Source organism: Zootoca vivipara, chromosome 12, assembly GCF_965207765.1.
Source record: "Zootoca vivipara chromosome 12, rZooViv2.hap1.1, whole genome shotgun sequence".
In the NCBI taxonomy this organism is placed as follows: Eukaryota; Metazoa; Chordata; class Lepidosauria; order Squamata; family Lacertidae; genus Zootoca; species Zootoca vivipara.
The window spans coordinates 51,291,567-51,315,770 of record NC_142595.1 but is presented as its reverse complement, the minus strand read 5'-3'; the positions used below and the strand labels follow the sequence as shown (position 1 = coordinate 51,315,770).

The window sequence follows — 24,204 nt, the reverse complement described above, 5'->3', positions numbered from 1 at the left end:
ACTGTGGAACTCCCTGCCACAAGAGGCAGTGCTGGACTAGATGGGCCATTGCCTGGCAGATGCCCAGAAGGAAGGTATCATGACGCCAACAGCTCTCTCCTGCCATTTCTCACCAGGGTCTGATATTGCGCGATAGACTGCTTCTAGACCTGGAGGCTCCACTGAGTCGTCTATTAACTGACGGCTATTGGGTGGGTAGAAAAGGAAGGATTCTGACCACCCTGGGTCAGGCCAAAGGTCTTTCTATCGGGAATCTCTGATGCTTAACATGGGCCTGGGTTCAAATCCCCACTCAGCCACGAAGCTCCCTGGGGGGCTGCAGGCAAATCTCAAGCTCTCGGTGCCGCCACGGTCCTTAAGTTGTCCTATTTTGTGGCGGGCAGAAAAGCCCACAGGGAAAGCAAGAGGGGGAAGGAAAGGGGTGGGAGAGAAAAGAGAGAGGGGAAAAGGGTGGCTCTACCCACTTTGGGCTGTGGCCCCACCCGCGGCCCCCAATAGGTGGGAAGCGGCCCTCGACAGGTTTCCCCACCCCTGAAACAAACAGCCCATCTTGGCTCAGATGCAACAGCAAAGGTCCCAGCTCCAGAGGGCGGCTGTCCAACAGGTAGAGAAGCAAAGCGTCCGGAGTCGGGGGGAAGAAAACGTACCACTCCCCCGCTGGGCGTGCTCCACTCAGCGCGATGCACGACCCCAAAGCAGCCGTCCCCCAGCCGCTCGCGGATGCGCAGGTCCCACTCGCTGATCAGGCACTTGAGAGAAGCTTCGGCATCGGCCCGGGGGGTCGGGCAGGGCTGGGCTGGGCTGGGGGCTTCGTCGCTTTCCAGGATCCGCGTGCCAGTGAACATCTACGTCCGGGCAGAAATAAGAAAGGGAATTACAACGGTTGAAGATGAAGATGGTGGACTATGCGGAATTGGCAAAGCTGACGGGCGAAATCCGAAACCAGAGCCACCAAACGTTTCAGAGAGGATGGAGTAAATTTATTCAATATTTAGACAATCACTGTAAACATATAAAGCAGGGGTCAGCAAACTTTTTCAGCAGGGGGCCGGTCCACTGTCCCTCGGACCTTGGGGGGGCGGACTATATTGGGGGGGGGGATGAACGAATTCCTATGCCCCACAAATAACCCAGAGATGCGTTTTAAATAAAAGGACGCATTCAACTCATGTAAAAACACGCTGATTCCCGGACCGTCCGCGGGCTAGATTTAGAAGGCGATTGGGCCGGATCCGGCCCCTGGACCTTATTTTACCTACCTATGATATAAAGACACTAGCAGGACTGAGATAAAAAAAACCCACAACGTTTAAAAGAAGGAACGTTCCATTTGTGCTTCAAGTTTTACACAATTTAAGATATCTGTAGAATCGAGATGTATTAAACGTGTGGGTATAATATGCGTTTTACAAATACCAGAAGACGGGCGGAGGGAAGTCGAGAGCTCGGCAGAGCATAAATTTTTATAAAAGGTGTTATGATGTTATAATATTGTTAAAAATGGAAAATTAATTTTAAAAATTTTTTAAAGAAAGAAATAAGGAAGGGTAGTGGGGAAAAGCTTTATAAATTTCTGCCCCAGGAGAGCTGAACGCTGTAAAATCCCTAGCCCTCCTCCCACAAGGACAGCCAAAAAGACCCCAGTTCAGCCCCCACAATATTGTGTGGGTCATTTATATGCCAATAAATGTCTGAGAATCTGAGAATGTAATTTATTTTATTTTAATTTTAATTTTAAACAACTTTATTAAACATAATTAGCTTAAAACAAAACATATAGCATATAACATAACATACAACTTTTGTTTTCCATTCATATCATCCCATTACAACTGAGAATGTAATTCAATGTTGGTCCTGACTAGGGAAGAATAGCAAGCCGAAACTGCTGCATTCTGCTGAAATGGCCAAACTGACTGGGAGACTCAGGAACCCAGAAGATAATGACTTTAGAGAAGAATGGGGGAAATTCGTATCTTACTTAGGAGACCATTGTAAACAAATAAAAACCTTAGCTGGGCTTTAAAAATAACTTGCAAAGAAACGAAAGATATGGGTCATTTAGAGAGATGAAAACTGTGGAGAACGTAATGATATGTAGCCTTAGAAAAATTATTTTAAGGATGGGGGGGAAGTCATGAGATTCAGAAAATCTCATATACGGATAGGTTAAAGGCTTTTTCTTTTACTTTAAATTTGTTCTTGTAAAAACTAATAAAAAATATTTCCAAAAAAAGAGAGAGAATGTAATTTAGTTATATAAAACAGAGATAGCAACCAAGAAATTTCGTTGTTCCCGCAAGGGGACAATGACAATAAAGATTTATTCTATTACTCTATTCTATTCTATTCTAATACCGTATATTCCGGCGTATAAAACGACTGGGCGTATAAGACGACCCCCAACTTTTACAGTTAAAATATAGAGTTTGGGATATACTCGCCGTATAAGAAATACAACCTGGCCTATAAGACAACCCCCGACTTTTGAGAAGATTTTCCTGGGTTAAAAAGTAGTCTTATACACAGGAATATACAGTATATAATAATTACATTGATTACTGTATTTCGGGCAACGGCAGCAACAACTATCAGTCACTGATACTTAATTTCTTAAATTTCTACCCTGGCCTTCCTGACAGTAAGAGCTGTTCGGCAGTGGAATTTGCTGCCAAGGAGTGTGGTGGAGTCTCCTTCTTTGGAGGTCTTTAAGCAGAGGCTTGACAGGCATATGTCAAGAATGCTTTGATGGTGTTTCCTGCTTGCCAGGGGGTTGGACTGGATGGCCCTTGTGGTCTCTTCCAACTCTATGATTCTAACACGTTCGATGCTTCATTTGCCAATCTTGATCAATTCTATAAACGCTGTAGAAAATATGCTCTGGATCAGTGCTCATATGATACGGTAGTCATCACTGATCCTGGATCCGTAAAATGAATGCAATAATGAATGTACTGGTGCTGTAAAAGTAATAAGACAGTATTGTAGATGATATTTTCTACAGCGTTTATATTTGCTTCCATGTAAGATGGGCTTGTTAAGGAATTGAAGTGCATCCTTCTCATATTAATTCTTACAAGTCTGGCTGATGTAGAATTGATCAAGATTGGCTGAAGAAGCATTGAACGAAACAGATTGATTAGGCGGAAACTCTGTTCCGGCGATATTTGGTGACAGATTATGTATATATCGAACTTTTGAATTATTCTACCATGACTGGTGAAGAAGATTTAGAGACTTGGTTGTAATTTTGGATCGTTTGTATTAGTCTATAAATAGGGTTCAGTGCCATTGTTATTGGCCATCGTGTTGTGTTATTTTGTTCAGCTTGTCTATATTGCAACACAGGGGTCTGTTGCCAGGAAGGAATCATAGAATCATAGAGTTGGAAGAGACCACAAGGGCCATCCAGTCCAACCCCCTGCCAAGCAGGAAACACCATCAAAGCATTCTTGACATATGCCTGTCAAGCCTCTGCTTAAAGACCTCCAAAGACGGAGACTCCACCACACTTCTTGGCAGCAAATTCCACTGCCGAACAGCTCTTACTGTCAGGAAGTTCTTCCTAATGTTTAGGTGGAATCTTCTTTCTTGTAGTTTGACTCCATTGCTCCGTGTCCGCTTCTCTGGAGCAGCAGAAAACAACCTTTCACCCTCCTCTATATGACATCCTTTTATATATTTGAACATGGCTATCATATCATGAGAAGAGAACCACCTCATGAGAAGAGAAGACTCCCTGGAAAAGACCCTGATGTTGGGAAAGATGGAGGGCACTAGGAGAAGGGGACGACAGAGGACGAGATGGTTGGACAGTGTTCTCGAAGCTACAAACATGAGTTTGACCAAACTGCGGGAGGCAGTGGAAGACAGGAGTGCCTGGCGTGCTCTGGTCCATGGGGTCACAAAGAGTCGGACACGACTAAACGACTAAACAACAACAAATCATATCACCCCTTCACCTTCTCTTCTCCAGGCTAAACATACCCAGCTCCCTAAGCCATTCCTCATAAAGCATCGTTTCCAGGCCTTTGACCATTTTGGTTGCCCTCCTCTGGACACGTTCCAGCTTGTCAGTATCCTTCTTGAACTGTGGTGCCCAGAACTGGACACAGTACTCCAGGTGAGGTCTGACCAGAGCAGAATACAGTGGTACTACCGTATTACTTCCCTTGATCTAGATGCTATACTCCTATTGATGCAGCCCAGAATTGCATTGGCTTTTTTAGCTGCTGCATCACACTGCTGACTCATGTCAAGTTTGTGATGTGCCAAGACTCCTAGATCCTTTTCACATGGAGAACGTCCATCTTTGTCCCTGGACTGGCCCTAACTCGATTTACTTCCGATTTTATGGCCATGACCCTAATATTTGTGTGTTTCTTCAAGGCAGGCAGAAAGTACCCACCTTATAGACCCAGGACATGGGGCGCTGGCCTTGAGGTCTTCTCCTCTTCAACGCTTCCTCCAACCGTCTCTGTCCTAAAGGAGAGGGATGAAATCTCAGTCTCAAATGATTGCAAATTATGACTCTTGGCCCATTTTGGCTTTTTTGATGTAACTGGTTAGGACCCCAAGGCTCACATCATCCCTGGAAATCAAAATTACCCCATGGAACAAAATGAGCCCAGCCTTTACCCAATGCCTGGTGCAAGGGTGGATTTGATTTAAATCAAATTTAAAACACAATTTAAAACCCTAGTCAGTAAGACTTGATTTAAATCATTTTTTTAAACAGAAAAAAACTCATTCTTGCTGGTATCATCTTAATATTTACAACCAAATGAAGGTTTCAGTTTTGGGAATAATAAATTTCCAGAGCAGTTTTTACAGTTATATCAAAAATTACTAATTTGCTTATACTGTTAGAAATGCAAAGACAGGTAATGATGAAAATATTGTTTATATTTGGACAACTTTTCTGCCGTACTTTATTGGAAGGAGAAAAATAATCATTTCCTTAACAACAATTTAAACAATTTATTTAACTAAAGCAATAACATGATAGCATATGTATCCATGTTTGGTAACTGGTGTGGTTAAATGATTTTTTTTTAGCACACATGCAAAACTTTAAACAAATCCTTATTTCCTGATAAATAGCCTTTCGATTATAATGTACCATAACTTAAATAGAAAATTATCTTTAGAAATTTTTTTCCTCCAAAAGCATTTTAGTTTTTTTAATACGATTTTTTTATAAAAAAACCTGGTTTTTTTAAAATAAAAAAACCATAATATTGATTTTTATCCACTCTGCCTGGTTCCATTGGAAAGCGGAGAATTGCATTTTATAAACGAAAAGTGCCCACTATTGACCCCAGGAAGATTTGTCCCGCTTTTCTGGCAGGTTTTCATGCCATGCACAGCCTGTGCACGTGCAAAAGCGCTCTTCTCTCTGCACCTCATGAGGACTAGAAACTTGATTTAGTTAAAGGGACGTCCATTTCCAGGACTTCCGAATTCTATAACGTGTTGTTTGCCTGGCAGCCTTCCAGAGGCAGCAGGAGGGTTTGAATCTCCAGATGGGCAAAATGGTCTGCATTAAGTTTATTGCTGATCTTATCTTTCGGGTGTTTTAAAAGGGCTGCTTCTACTGATAGTTTTATCGTTTTATTCTCTTTGTAAACAGCTTTGAGGTTTGTTTGTTTACATCAGTCAGCGTATAAATCTTATGAAATAAATACAAATAAATACTCTGCCTGGAGTCCAAAAACAAAACAAAAAAGCCACAAATGGGTGAGATGATCTTTAATATTATATTATTATTATTATTATTATTATTATTATTATTATTATTATTATTATTACATATTAATGTGCCTGCAATGTCAGCCTGGCAAGAGCTGGCTGCAAATCACAGTACAGACCAGTGGATCTCAGACTTTCCCCCCCCTCAGGGCCACACTTTCAGAATCAAAGTTTTCTTGGGCCACACTGATTTTTTTTTTTATTGATAAATACATTGGAAAGCAAAAAGAAGCAACTCCTAGCAGTGCTTTATAATGTCGAACACAACTGGATCACAACTAGATTGTCCTCTGTATCACTTGGTGCTCTCATTTTGAAAAACATCTATCCATGTTCTGCAATTAATAATAATAAATTGTTGTTGTTTAGTCGTTTAGTCGTGTCCGACTCTAAATAAATAAATAATAATAATCGGTGCTATTCTATGCTGTACTACACTGAAATGCTTAAAATTTCAGGCCTAGGCAAACTCCGGCCCTCCAGCTGTTTTGGGACTACAACTCCCATGATCCCTAGCTAACAGGACCAGTGGTCAAGGATGATGGGAATTGTAGTCCCAAACATCTGGAGGGCCGGAGTTTGCCTAGGCCTGGCTTAAATGTTTCTTTGGTTGTCATTGGATCTTGCTGTTACGCTTCCCATCCTCTCCTGCCACAGACACTCTGAGGTGCCCAGACCCCTCTTCATCCCCGTCTCCCAATTAACCTCCGTCTCCAAGTGTTACAACCATGACATCACCACGGACTTCCCCCCGTGACATGACCACCCCAAGCAGCCTCAGCAAACCACACCCCCCCAAAATATACCCTGTTGCACCATCACACATGAACTACCTGGGCGCCCCATGCCAATGCGTTCCAGATCCGAGGGCTTGACGTAATCGAAATGTCCTGGGCGGGTGACGTGAAGCTCGTTGCGGATTTTGCCATAAAACTGCTCCAGCTGGATTTCGGACAACAACTGGAGCAGCCAGTCGGTGCCATCATCTGGTGCCATGACAGCACCTGGTGGGGTTTTTATAAGGTGAGGGGAGAGAGAGAAAACAGGACCTAGTGGTTAGCAAAATAAAAATAAAAATCTCAATTTAAAGATGGGCAAAAGTACCCCTGCTGTTTGGTTATTTAGAGGGTTTGTGCCCAAAAAGGCTCCCAGAACTGCTTACAAGACAGTCCCTGCCCCCACAGGTTGCAATCCGAAAAGAGACACAGCACACAAGGAAAAAGGGACAGGGAGGGAAGAGGAAAATCCAAACGCAGGCGCCAATTTCTAGACAGTTGTTCTTGTATCGACTGGCTGGTGGAGCTGAGGAAGCCTGAGGGAATGAAGCCCTTCCCCCAACACTACAATATCCTTTCTGGTGTGAGACAACCAGAACGGTAGACAGTATTTCAAGTCCGGGCACCCTTGCGATAGCGGCAGATTAATTTTCAATTATTTTCCTAATGATCCCTGCCATGGAATTTGCCTTTATCACAGGGTCTTTTTCCTGGTCAGTCAGTCTGGGTTTTTAAAAATCCATTTGGGCCTCCTCCTACTTAGTGTAGCCTGACTCACTCACTCGAGTCATCATTTCCTGCAGCGAGTTTGCTCTCAGCGTGTGGCCTAAATGCTGCTGATTGATCTGTAAAGAGTCCCTGAGTTAATTCCTCCTCTCTAGGCAGAATGGATTAAAGATTCAGGTCAGCTGCATCGAAAGCAAATTCCGACTGCCGCCATTCGAACTCGCAGCCGATATCCACCTTCGTTCTTTTGGGGCGGGATTCCTAGAGCTGGAAGGGACCCTGAGGATCATCATTCGAATCCAACCCCCTGGTAACATAGGAATTGCAGCTGACGAACCCCAGAAAACGAAATCCTTAGGGGCCCTGAATAGCAGCCAGAAATTCAACAGGTGTAGAAGCAAGCACTAAGCGACGGGAAGTTCTCCTCTCTGCCTGCTGAATTCCCCCCTGACGCCCAGCTGCGTTCCTGAAAACTGGTCCCTCTGACCCGGCGACCCAGGGTCCCTAAGACCAGCTGCACCTGTGTGATGGCTGCCTGACCTTTTTTACCAGCGTTTGTGTGTGAAGAGGAAGAGGCCAAAGGAAGAGAATCTGAACCGCCAAGAGCAGTTCAACCTGGCCAAACCTGTTTCTGCTGGGGGAGGATCTCAGCCGGCAAGACAGGAGGGGTTGGCCTCCCTGGCTGCTGGGGAGACACCCGGACTCCTGGGTCCTCAGGGAAGGGGAGGGAGCCTTGAATCAGGACTCCTGGGTTCCTTGCAGGGGGGAAACCTGGGAAGCTCGACTCGCCTGGGGCGGGGGGTGTTTCCCTTTCCTTTTTCTAACTTGGGTGTTTCCAGATCAGCCGGGGATGCCACACAGGCAGAAAAGCCTTGCTCACCTGCAGGCAATACAGTCAGAATCAGCCTGAGGGGCTGGGGAAGAAAGCTAGGAGTCACCGGGTTCAGACGCCCCAAATTAAGCAATGGGGCAGGGGAGTTGGGTCCTATGGGAGCCCAGGGGTCCCTAGCAGTGGGCTTAGGGGGTGGGGGGCAGTAGAAGAGAAGGGAGTGGCGTAGAGGTCAGGGGTCAGCAAACTTTTTCAGCAGGGGGCCGGTCCACTGCCCCTCAGACCTTGTGGGGGGCCGGACTATATTTGGGGGGGGGGAATGAACAAATTCCTATGCCCCACAAATAACCCAGAGATGCATTTTAAACAAAAGCACACATTCTACTCATGTAAAAACACACTGATTCCCGGACCGTCCGTGGGCTGGATTGAGAAGGCGATTGGGCCGGATCCGGCCCCCGGCCCTTAGTTTGCCTACCCAGGGGTTAGGGGGTCGGACTGGGAGAGACCTGGGTGCGAAGCTCCCCCACTCCTCACGAAGCTCGCTGGCTGGGACCTCGGGGGCCGGTCGCCACCTCTCTCAGCCTAGAACCTACCTCGCAGGGTCGTTGTAGGGATCGCTTGAAGGGTCGGAGAAGCACGCACGCCACTTTGAGCTCTTCGGGTGGAAAAAAGGAGGATCCGAATGCGATAAATAAATGAGGGGGTGCAGGGGGATCAGCCCCTTGCTTGCCCAGACCCCCAAAAGTGGGGGTTATCCCCTTCCCAGTTCCCTCAGAGGGCGGAATTCAGCCAGAGAAGCATTCTGATCACCGATCGCTGGAAGGGAACCCGAGGGTCATCTAGTCCAACCCGCTGCAATGCATTTCTGCACCTATGTGCTGAGGTGGTGGTGGAGCACCTGTTGGACATCCACCTACCACACGGGTCTTAAAGGCGCCAAGCAGTGCTAGCAAAAATTATTATTTAAATGCGCTTCTAAGTACAGTAGAGGTGAAGCATTGGAGAGTCTTTGGGGGAATGTAGGAATCCTGTTTTCCCCCCCAAAGCCTCTTCCTCTCCTCCAAGCCGCTACCCACCATCTTCCTTGCCCCACCCCTCCTGCCGTTGTCCAAACCGGCTCCTGTCCGTAGCGCCTCTGTGGCCTCACCCTGTGCCACAACGTCAAAGTCCAAAGCATGAGCAAATATTGACAAGATGCTCGGCGGACTACGCGTAAGCCGGCCTCCCGACAGAAAGGCCTAGGCTGTTTTGTTTTGTTTTTTTGAGCAAGGAGAACGGGGTCTCTAGCCCAGGGGTCAGCAAATGTTTGCAACAGGGGCCCGGTCCACTGTCCCTCAAACCTTGTAGGGGACCAGACTATATTTTGTTGGGGGGGGGGATGAATGAATTTTATCCACATTGCAACGGAAATGGTCAAAGGCCTGGAAACGATGCCTTATGAGGAACAGCTTAGGGAGCTGGGTATGTTTAGCCTGGAGAAGAGAAGGTTAAGGGGTGATATGATAGCCATGTTCAAATATATCAAAGGATGTCATATAGAGAGGAGGGAGAAAGGTTGTTTTCTGCTGCTCCAGAGAAGCGGACACGGAGCAATGGATTCAAGCTACAAGAAAGAAGATTCCACCTAAACATTAGGAAGAACTTCCTGACAGTAAGAGCTGTTCGGCAGTGGAATTTGCTACCAAGGAATGTGGTGGAGTCTCCTTCTTTGGAGGTCTTTAAGCAGAGGCTTGACAGGCATATGTCAAGAATGCTTTGATGGTGTTTCCTGCTCGGCAGGGGGTTGGACTGGAGGGCCCTTGTGGTCTCTTCCAACTCTACGATTCTATGATTCTATGCACCCACGTCTCTCAAACTTCAGACATCTGCAGGCAGCCCAAACCCTGATCCCATTATAGTTTGTCTGTCTGTCTGTCTGTCTGTCTGTCTGTCTGTCTGTCTGTTGCATTTTTTCCCCATCATACCTTTTATCTCAAAGGAGCCCAAGACATGATTTCTCCCCTCCCTAACATCAACCCAGCGAGGCAGTTTAGGCTAAGCGGCAGCGACTGGCCCGAGGTCTCCACCCTGTGAGCTTCGTGGCCAAGTGGGGATTCGAACGTGGCTCTCCCCCTACGTCCTTGCCCGACACTCTAACCACTACACGACACTGCCCCTCGCTAGTTTTAGCTGCTTTATTGCAATAAAAGCTGGCCCAAAGCTGGCCAGGGGCTGGTTCCTTGACGCCTTCCCGCCTCCATCACTACCTGGTTTCAAAAACATTCTTGACAAAGGGGGCATCCTGATTCATTTGGAGTACTGCCATGCGCTCTACGTGGGGCTACTTTTGAAGGTGACCCGGAAACTACAACTAATCCAGAATGCGGCAGCTAGACTGGTGACTGGGAGCGGCCGCCGAGACCACATAACACTGGTCTTGAAAGATCTACATTGGCTCCCAGGACGTTTCCGAGCACAATTCAAAGTGTTGGTGCTGACCTTGAAAGCCCTAAACGGCTTCGGCCCAGTAGACCTGAAGGAGCGTCTCCACCCCCATCGCTCAGCCCAGACCCTGAGGTCCAGCTCCGAGGGCCTTCTGGCGGTTCCTTCATTGCGAGAAGCAAGGTTGAAGGGAACCAGGCAGAGGGCCTTCTCGGTAGTGGCACCCGTCCTGTGGAACGCCCTCCCATCAGAAGTGAAGGAAATAAACAACTATCTGACTTTTAGAAGACATCTGAAGGCTGCTCTGTTTAGGGAAGTTTTTAACGTTTGACATTTTATTATGTTTTTATATGTGTTGGAAGCTGTCCAGAGTGGCTGGAAAAACCCAGATAGATGGGCAATGTATGAATATATATATCAGGGGTCTCCCATCTCCCAACAGACTGCGATCTACTCACAGTAAAAAAAACTGGCAATGATCTACCCAAAGTTGTGGAGCTTTTTTTAGCAAGACAAAGTTTGTTTGTTTTTTGCTTTTTTGTAAGGAGATTGCTGGGGCCAGAGATCTACCAGGAACATGCCGCAATCTACTTGTTGGACATGCATGATATATCTTAAAAGGCTGCAATGCAGGAAAATTGGAGCACATTCATTTTGCAGTAGCATAAGAACATAAGAGTCCATCTAGTCCAGCATCCTGTTCCTGCAGTGGCCAACCAGGTGTATTTTTTTATATCTTTTTTTTATCTGTATTTTTTATCTGTATTTTTTATCTGTATTTTTCTTTCCCTTTTTCTTTTTTTACTTTATTTGTGACAATATTGCTTATGTCTCTTTTTGTTCTTTGGTCTCCTTTTTATAATTTATAAAATTATTGTGTATGTATATAATTTGAACATTCTTCTTATTATTATTATCATTTTTGTTTTCCTTTGTTATGTATGTGTCTTTTAAAAATTTGAATAAAGATTATTTAAAAATGAAAAGGGAAACCTACCACCAGGATTCGAACTCAAGACCCACTCTCCCTTCCTGCGGTTTCCAGCAACTGGTACCCAGCAGCATGGAAGACTTCAACTGTGGAGGCACAGTAGCCATCGATAGCCCTCTCCTCCTCCATGAATTTCTCCAATCCTCTTTTAAAGTTGTTGGCCGCCCTTGCCTCCTGCGGCAGGGAGTTCCGCAGTTTAACCACGCGCTGCATGATGTTGCTCGTTTATCTGTCCTGAATCTCCAGACCTTCAGCTTCCTTAGGTGTCCACGATTTGGACTTTCCTTCACTGGAGGTTTTTGAGCAGAGGACAGGAATCCTCTGTCAGGGATTCCTTGGCTGTGATTCCTGCATTTCAGGGGGCTGAGCTAGATGAACCCTGGGTGCCCCTTCCAACTCTACAATTCTACGGCTCTGCAATTTCGGGTCTGGAGCGTTTTTGCCAATGCGCCCCGCTTTCTTTTCTATCCACCCACCGCATTTGCAAACAGCCGGCTCCTTCCTTCCAATGCTTTGTTAATTAGATCTTTCAAACAGTTAGCAAACGTTACACTAATTCCTCCCATTGTTTGAGGCTCCGCCCACCTAAAAACGCAATGCAATTCAAATGGATGGATTATGTATACATCGGTCCTGGGAGTTTAAGATTTGCAAGGCAAGGTTTGAACCGGCACCAAACTCTCGCTGTCTTTCTTAGTCAAAGGAATATCTGGGCAAACTGTAGGATTATCTTCACAGAACTGTAAAGTTCTTCTTTGGCGATCCCTCGTAGCTAGATTGTCTTCCATAAACACGGTTTTAACAATGGGTCCGTAAGTGACTGTGGAGGCCAATTCTGGATCCACACATCCTTCCACAGTGACGACATTGGTTTCCAGGCGGGAGTTGATCACGGTGTGGATTTGCCAAGCGTGCCTTCCTCTTAGCACATTTCTCCCTCGTGTCCTGAGATCGAGTTTCTTCAAAGCCCATGACACTTTTCGTAAAGGCTGTTCTTCCAAAGGTCATCTAGCCCAACCCCCTGAAATACAGGAATCTACGGAATGTTCCCAGGAGTTTGGGTTACAAATTATGAGGCTGTAACTTTAAAACGTTATGTTTTCCCCCTCAAAGAATTCTGGGTACTGTAGTTTGCTAAGGGTCGCTGGGTGCTGTAACTTTGTGAGGGGTAAAACTACATTGCCCAGAATTCTTTGTGGTGTGTGTGGGGAATGCGCTTTGTGCCTATAGTGTGTGATTGAATTAAATCAAGTGCACGGATCCTGATTGCTGGCTTCCCATTGAAGGATCTGTTAAGCCACTTGTGAGAACAGGATGCTAGACTGCATGTGCCATGGGCCTGATCCTGCAGGGAATGTCACAGAGGCACCAGAGTCGCGGTGGGGGTGGGGTAGTTCTCCCTCTCTCATCCTACTGGAACCCAGAGCGGGAAGAAGAAAGTCTTTTTATCCACACCGCTCAGATTTAAACTGTGGAACTCGCTGCCTCAAGAGACAGCCGCCCTCTTAGAAACACCGAACCATTGAATTGTAGAGTTGGGACCCGCAACGGCCATCTAGCCCAACACTGTGCAACGCAGGGATCCTGCGCTTATCTGTCCCCTGGGTGGGATCGAACCACCAACCTTCTGGTTAACAGCCAGATGCACAGACCCGTCGAACCAACTTGGGGGGCTCTCTAAGAGCGGATGAGCTTAGCCATGGCCACCAGCCACGATGGCTGTGTTTTAAGCTCTGAATGCTGGGGAGAGAATTGATGTTGCTCTGCTTGTATGCCTGTGGTTGGCTGCTGCAAGAACAGGATGCGCAGGGCTAGCTAGGCCCCCTTGGCCTGATCCAGCAGACTCGTCTTCCACACTTATGACACATTATTTCGGCCTGCCTGGTGCATGCTGCTACCTGCCTGGCTCAGTTCCCTCCCTCCGTCTGCGAAATGGGAACATGAGCAACCGTCGCCCCAGAAAATTTCGTCTCCAAGGGTGTGGGATGGCGATGATGATGATATAGCAACTTAAATGGGCTCTCGTAACCTGGAGCTTCAAAGTTGGGGAGTCAGTCTCAGGAATAACCCATGAGTGATGCCAGGAAGTCTAACTCCTGCATTAAGACATTAATTTTCCTTATTAACGATCCTCCTCCTATTCCCCGAGGGGCAAGCCGGCCGTCTGTTAAGGTGAGCAAAAAGTTGGGAATGGGGATTTCCTGGGTGTTGAGGTTCCTGCATTGCAGGGGGGTTGGGCTGGATGGCCTTTGGGGGTCCCTTCCGACTTTACCATTCTTTAAGAGAGAGAGATGATAAGGGGGTCGAAGAAACCGCCTCCGAGGAGGAAGCTGATAAAGTGGGTCAGCCAGGAAGGAGGAGAGAGATGAGGAATGAAGAGAACTCGGCGTGGGTGGAGAAGGAGAGAAAGATCAACAGAAAAAGAGGAAGAAGAAAAAGTAGGTGATAGACAGAACCAACCGGAGATAAGGGAGGGGCGTAAGAAAGTAAGACAGGTAAGGGGGCAAAGGTTTCCCCATTAGGAAAGGTGCAATCTTACCTGCTGCCCCACAATCCCTCACTCCTTGGGCACTCACCTGGATGAAGGAACCTGTGGCGATTTCCTCCCCTCTCCGGATCCTTCTTTCTTTCTTTCTTTCGTCCGTTCTTTCTTTCTTTCTGCCTGCTTCGCCTCCTGCCAGCCCCAGTCTGCTGGGTGTTGGAAGCTCCTCCCCCCGCCCGCCTGCCTCCCAAGAGCTCACCTGGGGCGGGACAGGTGTGAAGCAGGAGGCAGAGAGAAGCAGGTGGAGCCTCCGCCCTGGAGTGGGAGGTCCCTGGGTGAGATTACAGGCTCAGCAAAAAGGCCTGCGAGTGCGCAGAGTGTTTGAGGATCGGGACATTCGCAGGGAAACCGAAATACTCGTTTACAAAGCTATTGTACTACCAAGCTTACTGTATACTTGTGAAACATGGACCACTTATAAACGCCATCTCCAACTCCTCGAAAGATTTCATCAACGGTGTCTCCAAAAATTTTACACATCACTTGGGAAGACAAGTGAACTACTGTAATGCCAGGGTACTGGAAGAAGCAAAGATCACCAGTGTTGAAGCAATGATTCTTCAACATCAACTTTGTTGGACTGGTCATGTTGTGTGAATGCCTGATGATCGTCTTCCAAAGCAACTACTCTATTCCAGACTTAAACATGGAAAGCGTAATGCTGGTGCTCAACAAAAGAGGTTCAAAGACTCTCAAGGCAAATCTAAAAAAATGTAGTATAAACACCGACAATTGGGAAATGCTTGCCTGCGAGTGCTCCAGTTGGAGAACAGCCTTTATCAAAGGTGCTGTGGCCTTTGAAGACACTCGAACTCAGGACGCAAGGGAGAAACGTGCTAAGAGGAAGGCACACTTGGCAAATCCAAACCGTGATCAACTCCCACCCGGAAACCAATGTTCCCCACTGTGGAAGGACGTGAGGATCCAGAATTGGCCTCCACAGTCCCTTACGGACCTATTGTTAAAACCGTGTTTATGGAAGACAATCTTACTCGGCTACGAGGGATCGCCAAAGAGCTTGGGAACATCCGATGAGCACAGCAGGATCAGGCCAGTGGCCCATCAGGTCCAGCGTTCTGAGCTCACAGGGGTCCACCAGCTGGGAAACCTGCAAGCAGGATTCGAACACAAGATCGACAATCTCGCCTCCCATGGTTTCAGAGCATGGCCAATATGAGTTATGGCCACCGAAAGCCCTCTCCCCTTCATGAACCTCTTTTTGCACCATCCAGTTTGGTCACTGCCTCCTGTGGCAGGGAGTTCCGCAGTCTACTGCCAAAACATTACCACCTCTGACCCAGCCAACGTGGCTGGTCCCCTGGGATTATGAGGCAGGGCTACCAGGGCAGGGCTACCAGTCCAGAAAGCGCTGAATTTCTGTATTTTAGAAATTAAGCAAATATAATTGTAATCTAAGAATGTAATACAGATTTTCTCCCTTTGCATCACTGTACTGTGCTTTTTTTCTATTAAAAATGTTTAGGGGTACTCTCATTTTGACTCAAGAAAATCACCATTTTGTAGTTCAAATCAGGGAAAATAAATACAGTAAAAATGGACAAAAGTACAAAGATTCACAAAATGCTTAGGGGTATGCATACCCCCAGGAAAAAAAGCACTGACTGTATTTAAATATTTTTTTAGAAAAATAAGTTAATAATAATAATAATAATAATAATAATAATAATAATTTATTATTTATACCCCGCCCATCTGGCCGGGTTCCCCCAGCCACTCTGGGCGGCTTCCAACAAAAACATTACCACCTTAAAGGCCAGGGTTTTGTTTACACCAGGTAAAGTATAACATTCGGCTTCCAGAGAAATAAATATACTGTATAGGAGAGCATGAGACTCTAAATCTCAGGGTCTTGGGTTCGAGATGCACCTTGGGCAAAAGATTCCTGCATTGCAGGGGGTTGGACTAGATGACCCTTGTGACCCCTTCCATCTACAGTTCCGTGATTCTTAAAAAAAACAACACCAAGGGGCTAGTCCCTATGGTTGAACAGATAAGCTAAGAAAGCATGTGAAATCTCCCAAGTCTCAGAAGGGCAAATAAATGAGATTTGAATTGGGGGGGGGGAGAGAGAGAGAATCTTCAGCCTCTGCATGACCTCTAGAAGGAAGGGATGGGTGGTGGAATAGCAGAATATATTATGCAAAACACAATGCGGAGCAAAAATCTGCATAACCTATGCAGAGTGCAGAGCTTTCCCTTCCAAGGGACTGTCATTACCTTGACAAAGGATTTATTTTATTTACATTTTTTTTTCTTAAACAGGAGGCCCCACCTGCCCACACTGGGATATGTCTGTTTCCTCCAGAGCTTTATATTAGTCACCTCTGAAAACAGCTGGGAAGCCATAAAAGGTGAGTAATGAGGCAGATGACTGAGATCTTTGCAAAAACAGGGTTTTGGGGGGGGGCAGACAGCAGGCGTTGATGGGAGGGTGAGAAACATAGCTGCCAAGTTTTCCCTTTTCTCGCGAGGAAGCCTATTCAGCATAAGGGAAAATCCCTTTAAAAAAGGGATAACTTGGCAGCTATGGTGAGAAACCCAGGGGGTCCAGATTTAAAAGGGGGCTCCAGGGTCCACGACTGGGGGGAGATTTGCAAAAGGCCACGTCCAAGAGCCTGCAGCAACCATCCTCAACCCGGTGCCCGCCAGAGGTTTTGGACTACGAGTCCCAGCAGCTAATGGGAGGCGAAACCTTGAGAGTACACCAGGTTGGGGACTGCCCCTTCTTCAATGTGAGCAAGGAGAGGCAGTATGGTCCAATGGTTATTGCCGGACTAAGACCTGGGAGACCAGGGTTAAAAAATCCCCACTCGGAACATAAAGGTTATTTTTTCATCCAGCGCCAGATTTACATATAAGCTAAACAAGCTAAAGCTTAGGGCCCCACTCTCTTGGCCCCCCCCAAAAAAGGAAAAAAAAACCAGGATGTACATTTCCAAAATATAAGATAAAGAAATAAATAAAATTAAACCTACATGCAACAACAGTGTTTTGTGTTGTGTAGGCTCCTAGGATGTAAGAAATAGGCCCCACCTGCTAGCCTGCTCCCTAAATTATCACGGGTTTGCTCCTTTCTATATATAGGGTGGACCCAGGTGGCGCTGTGGGTTAAACCACTGAGCCTAGGGCTTGCTGATCAGAAGGTCGGCGGTTCGAATCCCTGCGACGGGGTGAGCTCCTGTTGCTTGGTCCCAGCTCCTGCCAACCTAGCAGTTCGAAAGCACGTCAAAATGCAAGTAGATAAATAGGAACCGCTACAGCGGGAAGGTAAACGGCGTTTCCGTGTGCTGCTCTGGTTCGCCAGAAGCGGCTTTGTCATGCTGGCCACATGACCTGGAAGCCGTACGCCGGCTCCCTCGGCCAATAATGTGAGATGAGCGTGCAACCCCAGAGTCGGTCACGACTGGACCTAATGGTCAGGGGTCCCTTTATATATAGGGTGCCTACATTCTGCATGGACTGGTTGCATGGCGACATGGGCAGATGGCTTGAGATACCTGTGAGGTCCATAAATTACCTTATAGCATATATTCAACACAAAAAACAGAGACAGCTTAGGGCCTCATCAAACCTAAATCCGGCCCTGTGTTTATCATACGTGGTGGTCTTGTAGTAAGGTTAAAGTTTACTAGGAAATAAACAACTATCTTTTAGAAGACACCTGAAGGCAGCCCTGTTTAGGGAAGTTTTTAATGACTGGTGTTTTAATGTATTTTTAATATTTTGTTGGAAGTCGCCCAGAGTGGCTGAGGAAACCCAGCCAGATGGGCGGGGTATAAATAAATAAATTTATTATTATTATTATTATTTTTATTATTATTATTATTATATGAATTGAAAAGGATGTTCAAAATAACCTTTGTAAAAAAAACCCCAACAACAACCAGAAGCTTTTCTTTTTGGAATTATAGGGACAGAACTACCTAAATTGTATAGGAATTTATTCATGTATGCTATACTACAGCGGCAAGGAAATTACTTGCCCAAAAATGGAAAGAAGCAGAAGTCCCAGCAAAGGAAGAATGGATGCAAAAACTTATGGAATATTCAGAAATGGCGAAACTTACTGGAAGAATAAGAAATCAAGATAACAAACTTTTTATAAAAGAGTGGAAATGGCTTACTGAATAAATTGCAAACAGATAAAAACACTGGCAGGGTTATTGTAATAACTTGCAGTTTCATAAGTATATATTTAAAGTAGATAATTAAATGAGCAAATTAACTGAATTTGGATATGCAGAAGATATTCAAAAAATAAATTTAAGGAACCGCAGAAAGAGTGGGAAGGAAGTCAAACTTTGAAATGTTAAAATGATTGTGAAATTAATGAAATGTACAAACCTGAAAAGTATAAATAGAAAGTTAATAAAATAAAATAAAATCCCCACTTGGCCATGAAGCTCATTAGTGAGCCTTGGAACTCCCTGCCACTTGATATCAGGAAAGGGCCATCGCCTTGCTCTTTTCAACACCTGCTAAAAATGTTCTTGGTTAAACAAACCTACCCAGGTGCTTAGAAATGCTGGTGTGAATTTTAACCTTAGTCTGTTGCTGTTTCAGCTTTCCAAAAGTCTTAAATGATTTCCATCAATTTTTCTTATTGATCATCTCCTTGTTTTATCTTATTTGGAAACCACTTTGGCCGTGGTTGTTTTTGCAATCCAACCAAATGTGTTTACATTTAATGAAAAACAAATTGATTAATCAGGTGATCTTGGGCCAGTCACTGCCTCTCAGGCCAGCCTACCTCACAGGGTTGTTGTGGTGGGGGGAGATTAAATGAGGAGGGGGAGAACCGTTTCTGCCACTTTGAGCTCCTTGGAGAAAAAAAACGGTGGAATATCAGTGGCATAAATGAAATACACACATGCATAATTTTATTTCTAGGCCACCTTTCCATAGTTCGAACCATGAAAAAGTTACGACATGGGGGGAAAAACTTTATTAGAAAAGCTGCCGTAAACAATAAATAAAACATAAAAAGACACACAACCAAACTGAGCAATTTCCACATTAATCATAAAAAGATATAAAGATTCTGTGTTTCAAAAGCATTAAAAAGAAAGAAACCCAGGGCATAAACACATCCCCAAGCATTGCAGTGACAACCTCAAAGCTTCCCCGTTGCTTAATCAGTGTGATTAGCTAATAAAAAGGCTTTGATTGCAGATTAAAAATAGAGCCCTTCTTAATTAAAAGGAGTCACCTGCGTTTCCCCCCCCTTTGAATCCACAGGAGGCTTTTGAACACCCCACCCCCACCCCCACCTCCTGATTAATTTTTGAAAGAGGAAGAGAAATCTTAATTGGAAGAATTATAGAATCATAAATCGTGGAGTTGGAAAGGGACCCTCAGGGGTCATCCAGTCCAACCCCCCCCCCGCAATGCACGAATCTCAGCTAAAGCATCTGTGATAGATGGCCACCCAACCTCTGCTCAAAAGCCTCCAAGGAAGGAGAGTCCGCCACCTCCCGAGGGAGACCGCCCTGCTGTCGAACAGCTCTTCGCACCAGAAATCCAGTCAGAATCTCCTTCCCTGTAACTTGAAGTCACGGGTTCGAGTCCTGCCCTCCAGAGCAGGGGGAAAACAAAACAAGCTTGCTATTTCCTCCATGCCACCTTCAAATATCCAAAGGGCTGTCAGTTATCACAGGGAAGATGGAGCAAGCTTGTTTTTGGCCACTCCAGACACCTGGTGGAGGTTCTTAAAGAGAGGGGAGGCAGCCATCTGCCAGAGATTCATATCTACAGTGATATGACCCTGCAGGGGGCAAGACTCTTATTCAGTGCCGGATTTACCTATAAGCTAAACAAGCTCTAGCTTAGGGCCCCACTCTCTTGGGGCCCCCGCAAAAGATTTAAAGGAAAAAACAAAAGTGGATGTACATTTCCAAAATATAAGATAAAAAACAAATAAAATAAAACCTATATACAGCAACAGTCAGGGGCGGCTTGCCCATAGAGGTAAGTGGCGTGGGGCGCCAGGGCGCCAAGTTCTGGAGGGCGCCAGGGAAGAGGCGGAGACTGGGCGCAGCGCCTATCGGCATCACCGAAGCAACGCCGCGCTCGGAGCCTCTGCCTCTTTTCCGCACTCGGAGCCACCCTCCAGCCGCTGCCCGCCTCCTCCAGCCCCGCAAAAAAAGTCGACAACTCTGGGAAACGGGGGGGGGGGGCGGGCGGCTGGAGGGATCTTTGCACCACGGCGCCAGATATACTTAAGTATATCTGTGTTTTGTTTTGTGTTGTGTAGGCTCCTATGAATTGTAATAGCAGACCTGCTAGCCTGCTCCCTAAAATATCACGGGTTTGCTCCTTTCTATATATAGGGTGCCTACATTCTGCATTCTACATTCAGGAAATCAGCCCTGAGTGCTCACTGGAAGGACAGATCCTGAAGCTGAGGCTCCAAGACTTTGGCCACCTCATGAGAAGAGAAGACTCCCTGGAAAAGACCCTGATGTTGGGAAAGATGGAGGGCACTAGGAGAAGGGGACGACAGAGGACGAGATGGTTGGACAGTGTTCTTGAAGCTACGAACATGAGTTTGACCAAACTGCGGGAGGCAGTGCAAGACAGGAGTGCCTGGCGTGCTATGGTCCATGGGGTCACGAAGAGTCGGACACGACTAAACGACTAAACAACAACATTCTGCATGTGCAAATGGCTTTCGATACCTCTGAGGTCCATAAATGACCATACAGCATATATTTGACACAAAAAAACAGTGACAATTGGTTGTTGACAAAGGACGGCTGGACATAAATCCGGTCCTGGATATGAACCTGAAGGGCGCAAAACTCTTATTCATTGGGGTTTTTAAAAGAGAGGTTGGATGGCCCCCTGACAGCGATCCTTCAGCTATTATCCCTGCATTGCAGGGCAGGGGGTTGGTCTAGATGACCCCCAGGGTCCCCCCATAGGTTCCGGAGCCAGGTCTTTGCTTATACGAAAGCCCAAAGAGACCACTGCCACTACCTTGGAGAGGAAGGGGTGTGTCTTCCCTCCATCAGAAAGGGGTGCAGAGGGCAATTGGGATGTGGCAAGGGGAGAGGGGGAAGAGACGTATTCTGTGACAGGCACCCAGAAAATCCACCGGTTTGCCTCTGAGGTTTTCAAATGGGTAAATTGAGCATTTAATTGGCGGAGGCAACACTAATTAACTGGGGCCTGTTATGTAACGCATTGACGGCAACACATCTCTGCCGCACGCCCCCCTCCCGTCTCCACCAGCTGCTGGGTACCAATCCGTGAGCAGCCCTTTGCACATGCTCAGACACACCCTTTGCACATTCCGGAACTCACATTTGCTGGGCCTCAACTCCTTCATCCAAGTCGTTTATAAAGATGTTGAACAACAACAGGCCCTTCAGCCTATATTTGTGCACTTGGTTCACAAAGAGGCAGCTGGATCAGGCCCATCTAGGCCAGCATCCTGTTCTCACAGGGGGACAACCAGATGCCCGTGGGAAACCAGTGAGCAGGATCCGACCGCAAGAGCCCTCTCAGAGCATAGACATATTGGCTTGTAGTAGCCATCAATAGCCCTTCTCCTCCTCCATGAATTTGCCCAGTCCTCTTTTAAAGCCATTCAGGTTGGTGGCCGCCGCTGCCTCCTGTGGTGGGGAGTTCCGCAGGTTATCGATGCGCTGCGCGAATAAGTATTTCAAAAACCAGGCAAATTCATCAAGACACGGTTCGGTTTTATTACGTAACATTTGTAACAAAGGCAATGAAATAAATTCCCCCCGCCCAACCGATATGCTTCAATTTGGAACTCGCTAAATCGGACAATAAATTTAACGGATTGGGCGTTTTAAACACAAACAGAGGTTGCTTTTTTAAAAGACACCCCCCCCCCGCTCTTTGATTTCCTTACCCAATGCCCGTGGAGCTTTTTTAATCAGCATAGTACCTTTGTGGCTGATTGACCTGGAAATACAGTATAAATCAATCTACATTTCATAACATGGGATAATTTTGCATGATGTTAGGATCTAGGGAGTTATAGCAGTGTAGGGGATAATCGGCACTTTCTAGTGTTCCTGTTTGCATCTGAATTTCTATTCCCCCCCTATATATAACTCAATAAAAATTGTTTTTTTGAATTACATGTGCATTTTTTTTTAAAAAAAAAGTGCAGTTATTTCGCACATGGGACACAATCACAGCCAAGACCTCTTTGTCCTGAACATTGCTTGCACGATGTTTGGTGTCGCCAGCTTCGCTTCTCCGAGCTCGTGCCTCACGTATCTTGACTCTTATACAGCGCCCCCCCACCCATGTCCAAAGGAGGAGATTATGGAGGGGGGGTGACTGCAAGTAGTTTGCTCCCCTTTCCTATCCTGGCCCCTCCTCTTCTCTAGTGTTCGCGCGGAGCCAAAACCTGCCGAAGAGGAAAGGAAAATATTCATCATTGGGGAAACCGGTTTGCACAGCCTCTGGTTTTTTCTCCTCCCCCCCCCCCTGTTTCTTTGCACAGTGATTCATTCAGAAACTATGCACACACACACACACACACACACACACACGGCTGCATCCAGAGACTCTGGCTGGGAAATTCAGGGCAGAGGAAAGGAAGGATGTCTTCACATGGCATGCAGTTAGACTGCGGAACTCCCTGCCACAGGAGGCAGTGATGGCCAACAGCCTGGATGGCTTTAAAAGGGGGACAGGGCAAATTCACTGCGCTCCGCAGTTGGAGGCAGCAATGGAGAGTGCTGCTCTTGAACTCAGGACCTGCTTGGACTCTGGTCAGCTGCTGCGAGGACAGGATGTTGGACTAGATAGGCCATCGGCCTGATCCAGCAGGCTGTTCTTCTATTCCTCTGTTCCGATGTGGAAATTTAAACCTAACTATATCTGGCTGGCCTGTGGAAGTCTGGCAAGCAAGGGGTGTGAGCCACAAACCTCTCCTACCCCCGCTCCCCAGGAAGCTGGTCTTCAAAGATAGACTGCCACTGAGAATGGAGGTTCTATAGAACATGTGGCTTCTATAGAGCCATCGTGAGCCATAACCACCGGCAGATCTCTCGCCTCCACCGTGACAATACCATTTTGGCACATAATTAATCAATAACAACATCATTTATTGCATTTATTTATTTATTATTATTATTAATTTATTGCACCTTTTCCTCCAAGGAGTTCGAGGTGGCTCGTACATCGATCTCTCCCTCAGTTAATCCCCACAGCAACCCCGAGCAAAGTCATTTGACAGGCCCCCCAAGCTCACCCAGGGATCTTTGTGGCCGAGCGGGCGATTCGAACCCGCGTCTCTTGCCAGGTTCAAGTCTGAAACTCTACCCAATTTGTCTCTGTGAGTTGTAACCAACATCACCTGTAATGCAGATGCCCAAACACTGACCCCCTGATTTGTCCTCAATAGAAAACATAAAAAGAGCCAGCGGTTAGAGCGTCGGACTGGAACCTGGGAGACCCGAGTTCAAATCCCCACTCAGCCACCCGAAGATCACTGGGTGATGACCTTGTAGATCAATCACTGGCTCTCGGGTTAACCTACCTCACAGGATTGTTGTGAAGGTAAAAAGTGGATCATGTTCCTTGGAGGAAAGGCAGTTTTCCAAACGTTTTTTGGAAGCCAAACACCCGATGTGGCTGTTGGCTATTGTTTCCGGGGTGCCTGCACCAATCAGAAGCTGCGCCTTGGTTTCCGAACATTTCGGAAGTCAAACAGACTCCCGAAACAGATTAAATTGGGCGCTTTTGTTTTTGCGCTTTGCTTTTGGGGGGGGGAGGCTTTTTCAGTTAATTTGTTTTTTTGTGACTGTGCGAGAAGCCAAGTTACAGGGAACCAGGCAGAGGGCCTTCTTGGTAGTGGCGCCCACCCTGTGGAACGCCCTCCCACCGGAGGTCAAAGAGAATAACAATTACCAGACCTTTAGAAGGCATCTTAAGGCAGCCCTGTTTAGGGAAGTTTTTAATGTTTGATGGATTTCTGTATTTTAATATTTTGTTGGAAGCCACCCAGAGTGGCTGGGGGAACCTGGCCAGATGGGCGGGGTATAAATAATACATTATTATTATTATTATTATTATTACCCAGTTCAGCTACTGATTGACCGATTGTGTGGCTGCGAAAATGGATAAAAGCCCCCCCCCCAAAAAACAATGACTCTCATCA

General features: G+C 46.4%; 1 protein-coding gene across 2 annotated transcripts in view; it reads right to left on the bottom strand.

Moving 5' to 3' along the window:
* Nucleotides 1-14,224, bottom strand: part of TNK1 (tyrosine kinase non receptor 1) — a 36,222-nt gene extending 21,998 nt beyond the window's left edge. Inside the window, exons 1-4 of one of the 2 annotated variants that reach the window (XM_060281925.2) lie at nt 14,074-14,224; nt 6,585-6,755; nt 4,409-4,482; nt 648-845 (exon numbers count right to left, since the gene is read on the bottom strand). In XM_060281925.2, the coding sequence (XP_060137908.2) occupies nt 648-845; nt 4,409-4,482; nt 6,585-6,747 (435 nt within the window). In that variant the 5' untranslated portion in view covers nt 6,748-6,755; nt 14,074-14,224. Of the gene's footprint in view, nt 1-647; nt 846-4,408; nt 4,483-6,584; nt 6,756-8,678; nt 9,238-14,073 lie in introns of those variants that run through there. The other variant, XM_060281926.2, reaches the window with a different exon arrangement.
* Between the last annotated feature and the right edge of the window lie 9,980 nt (nt 14,225-24,204).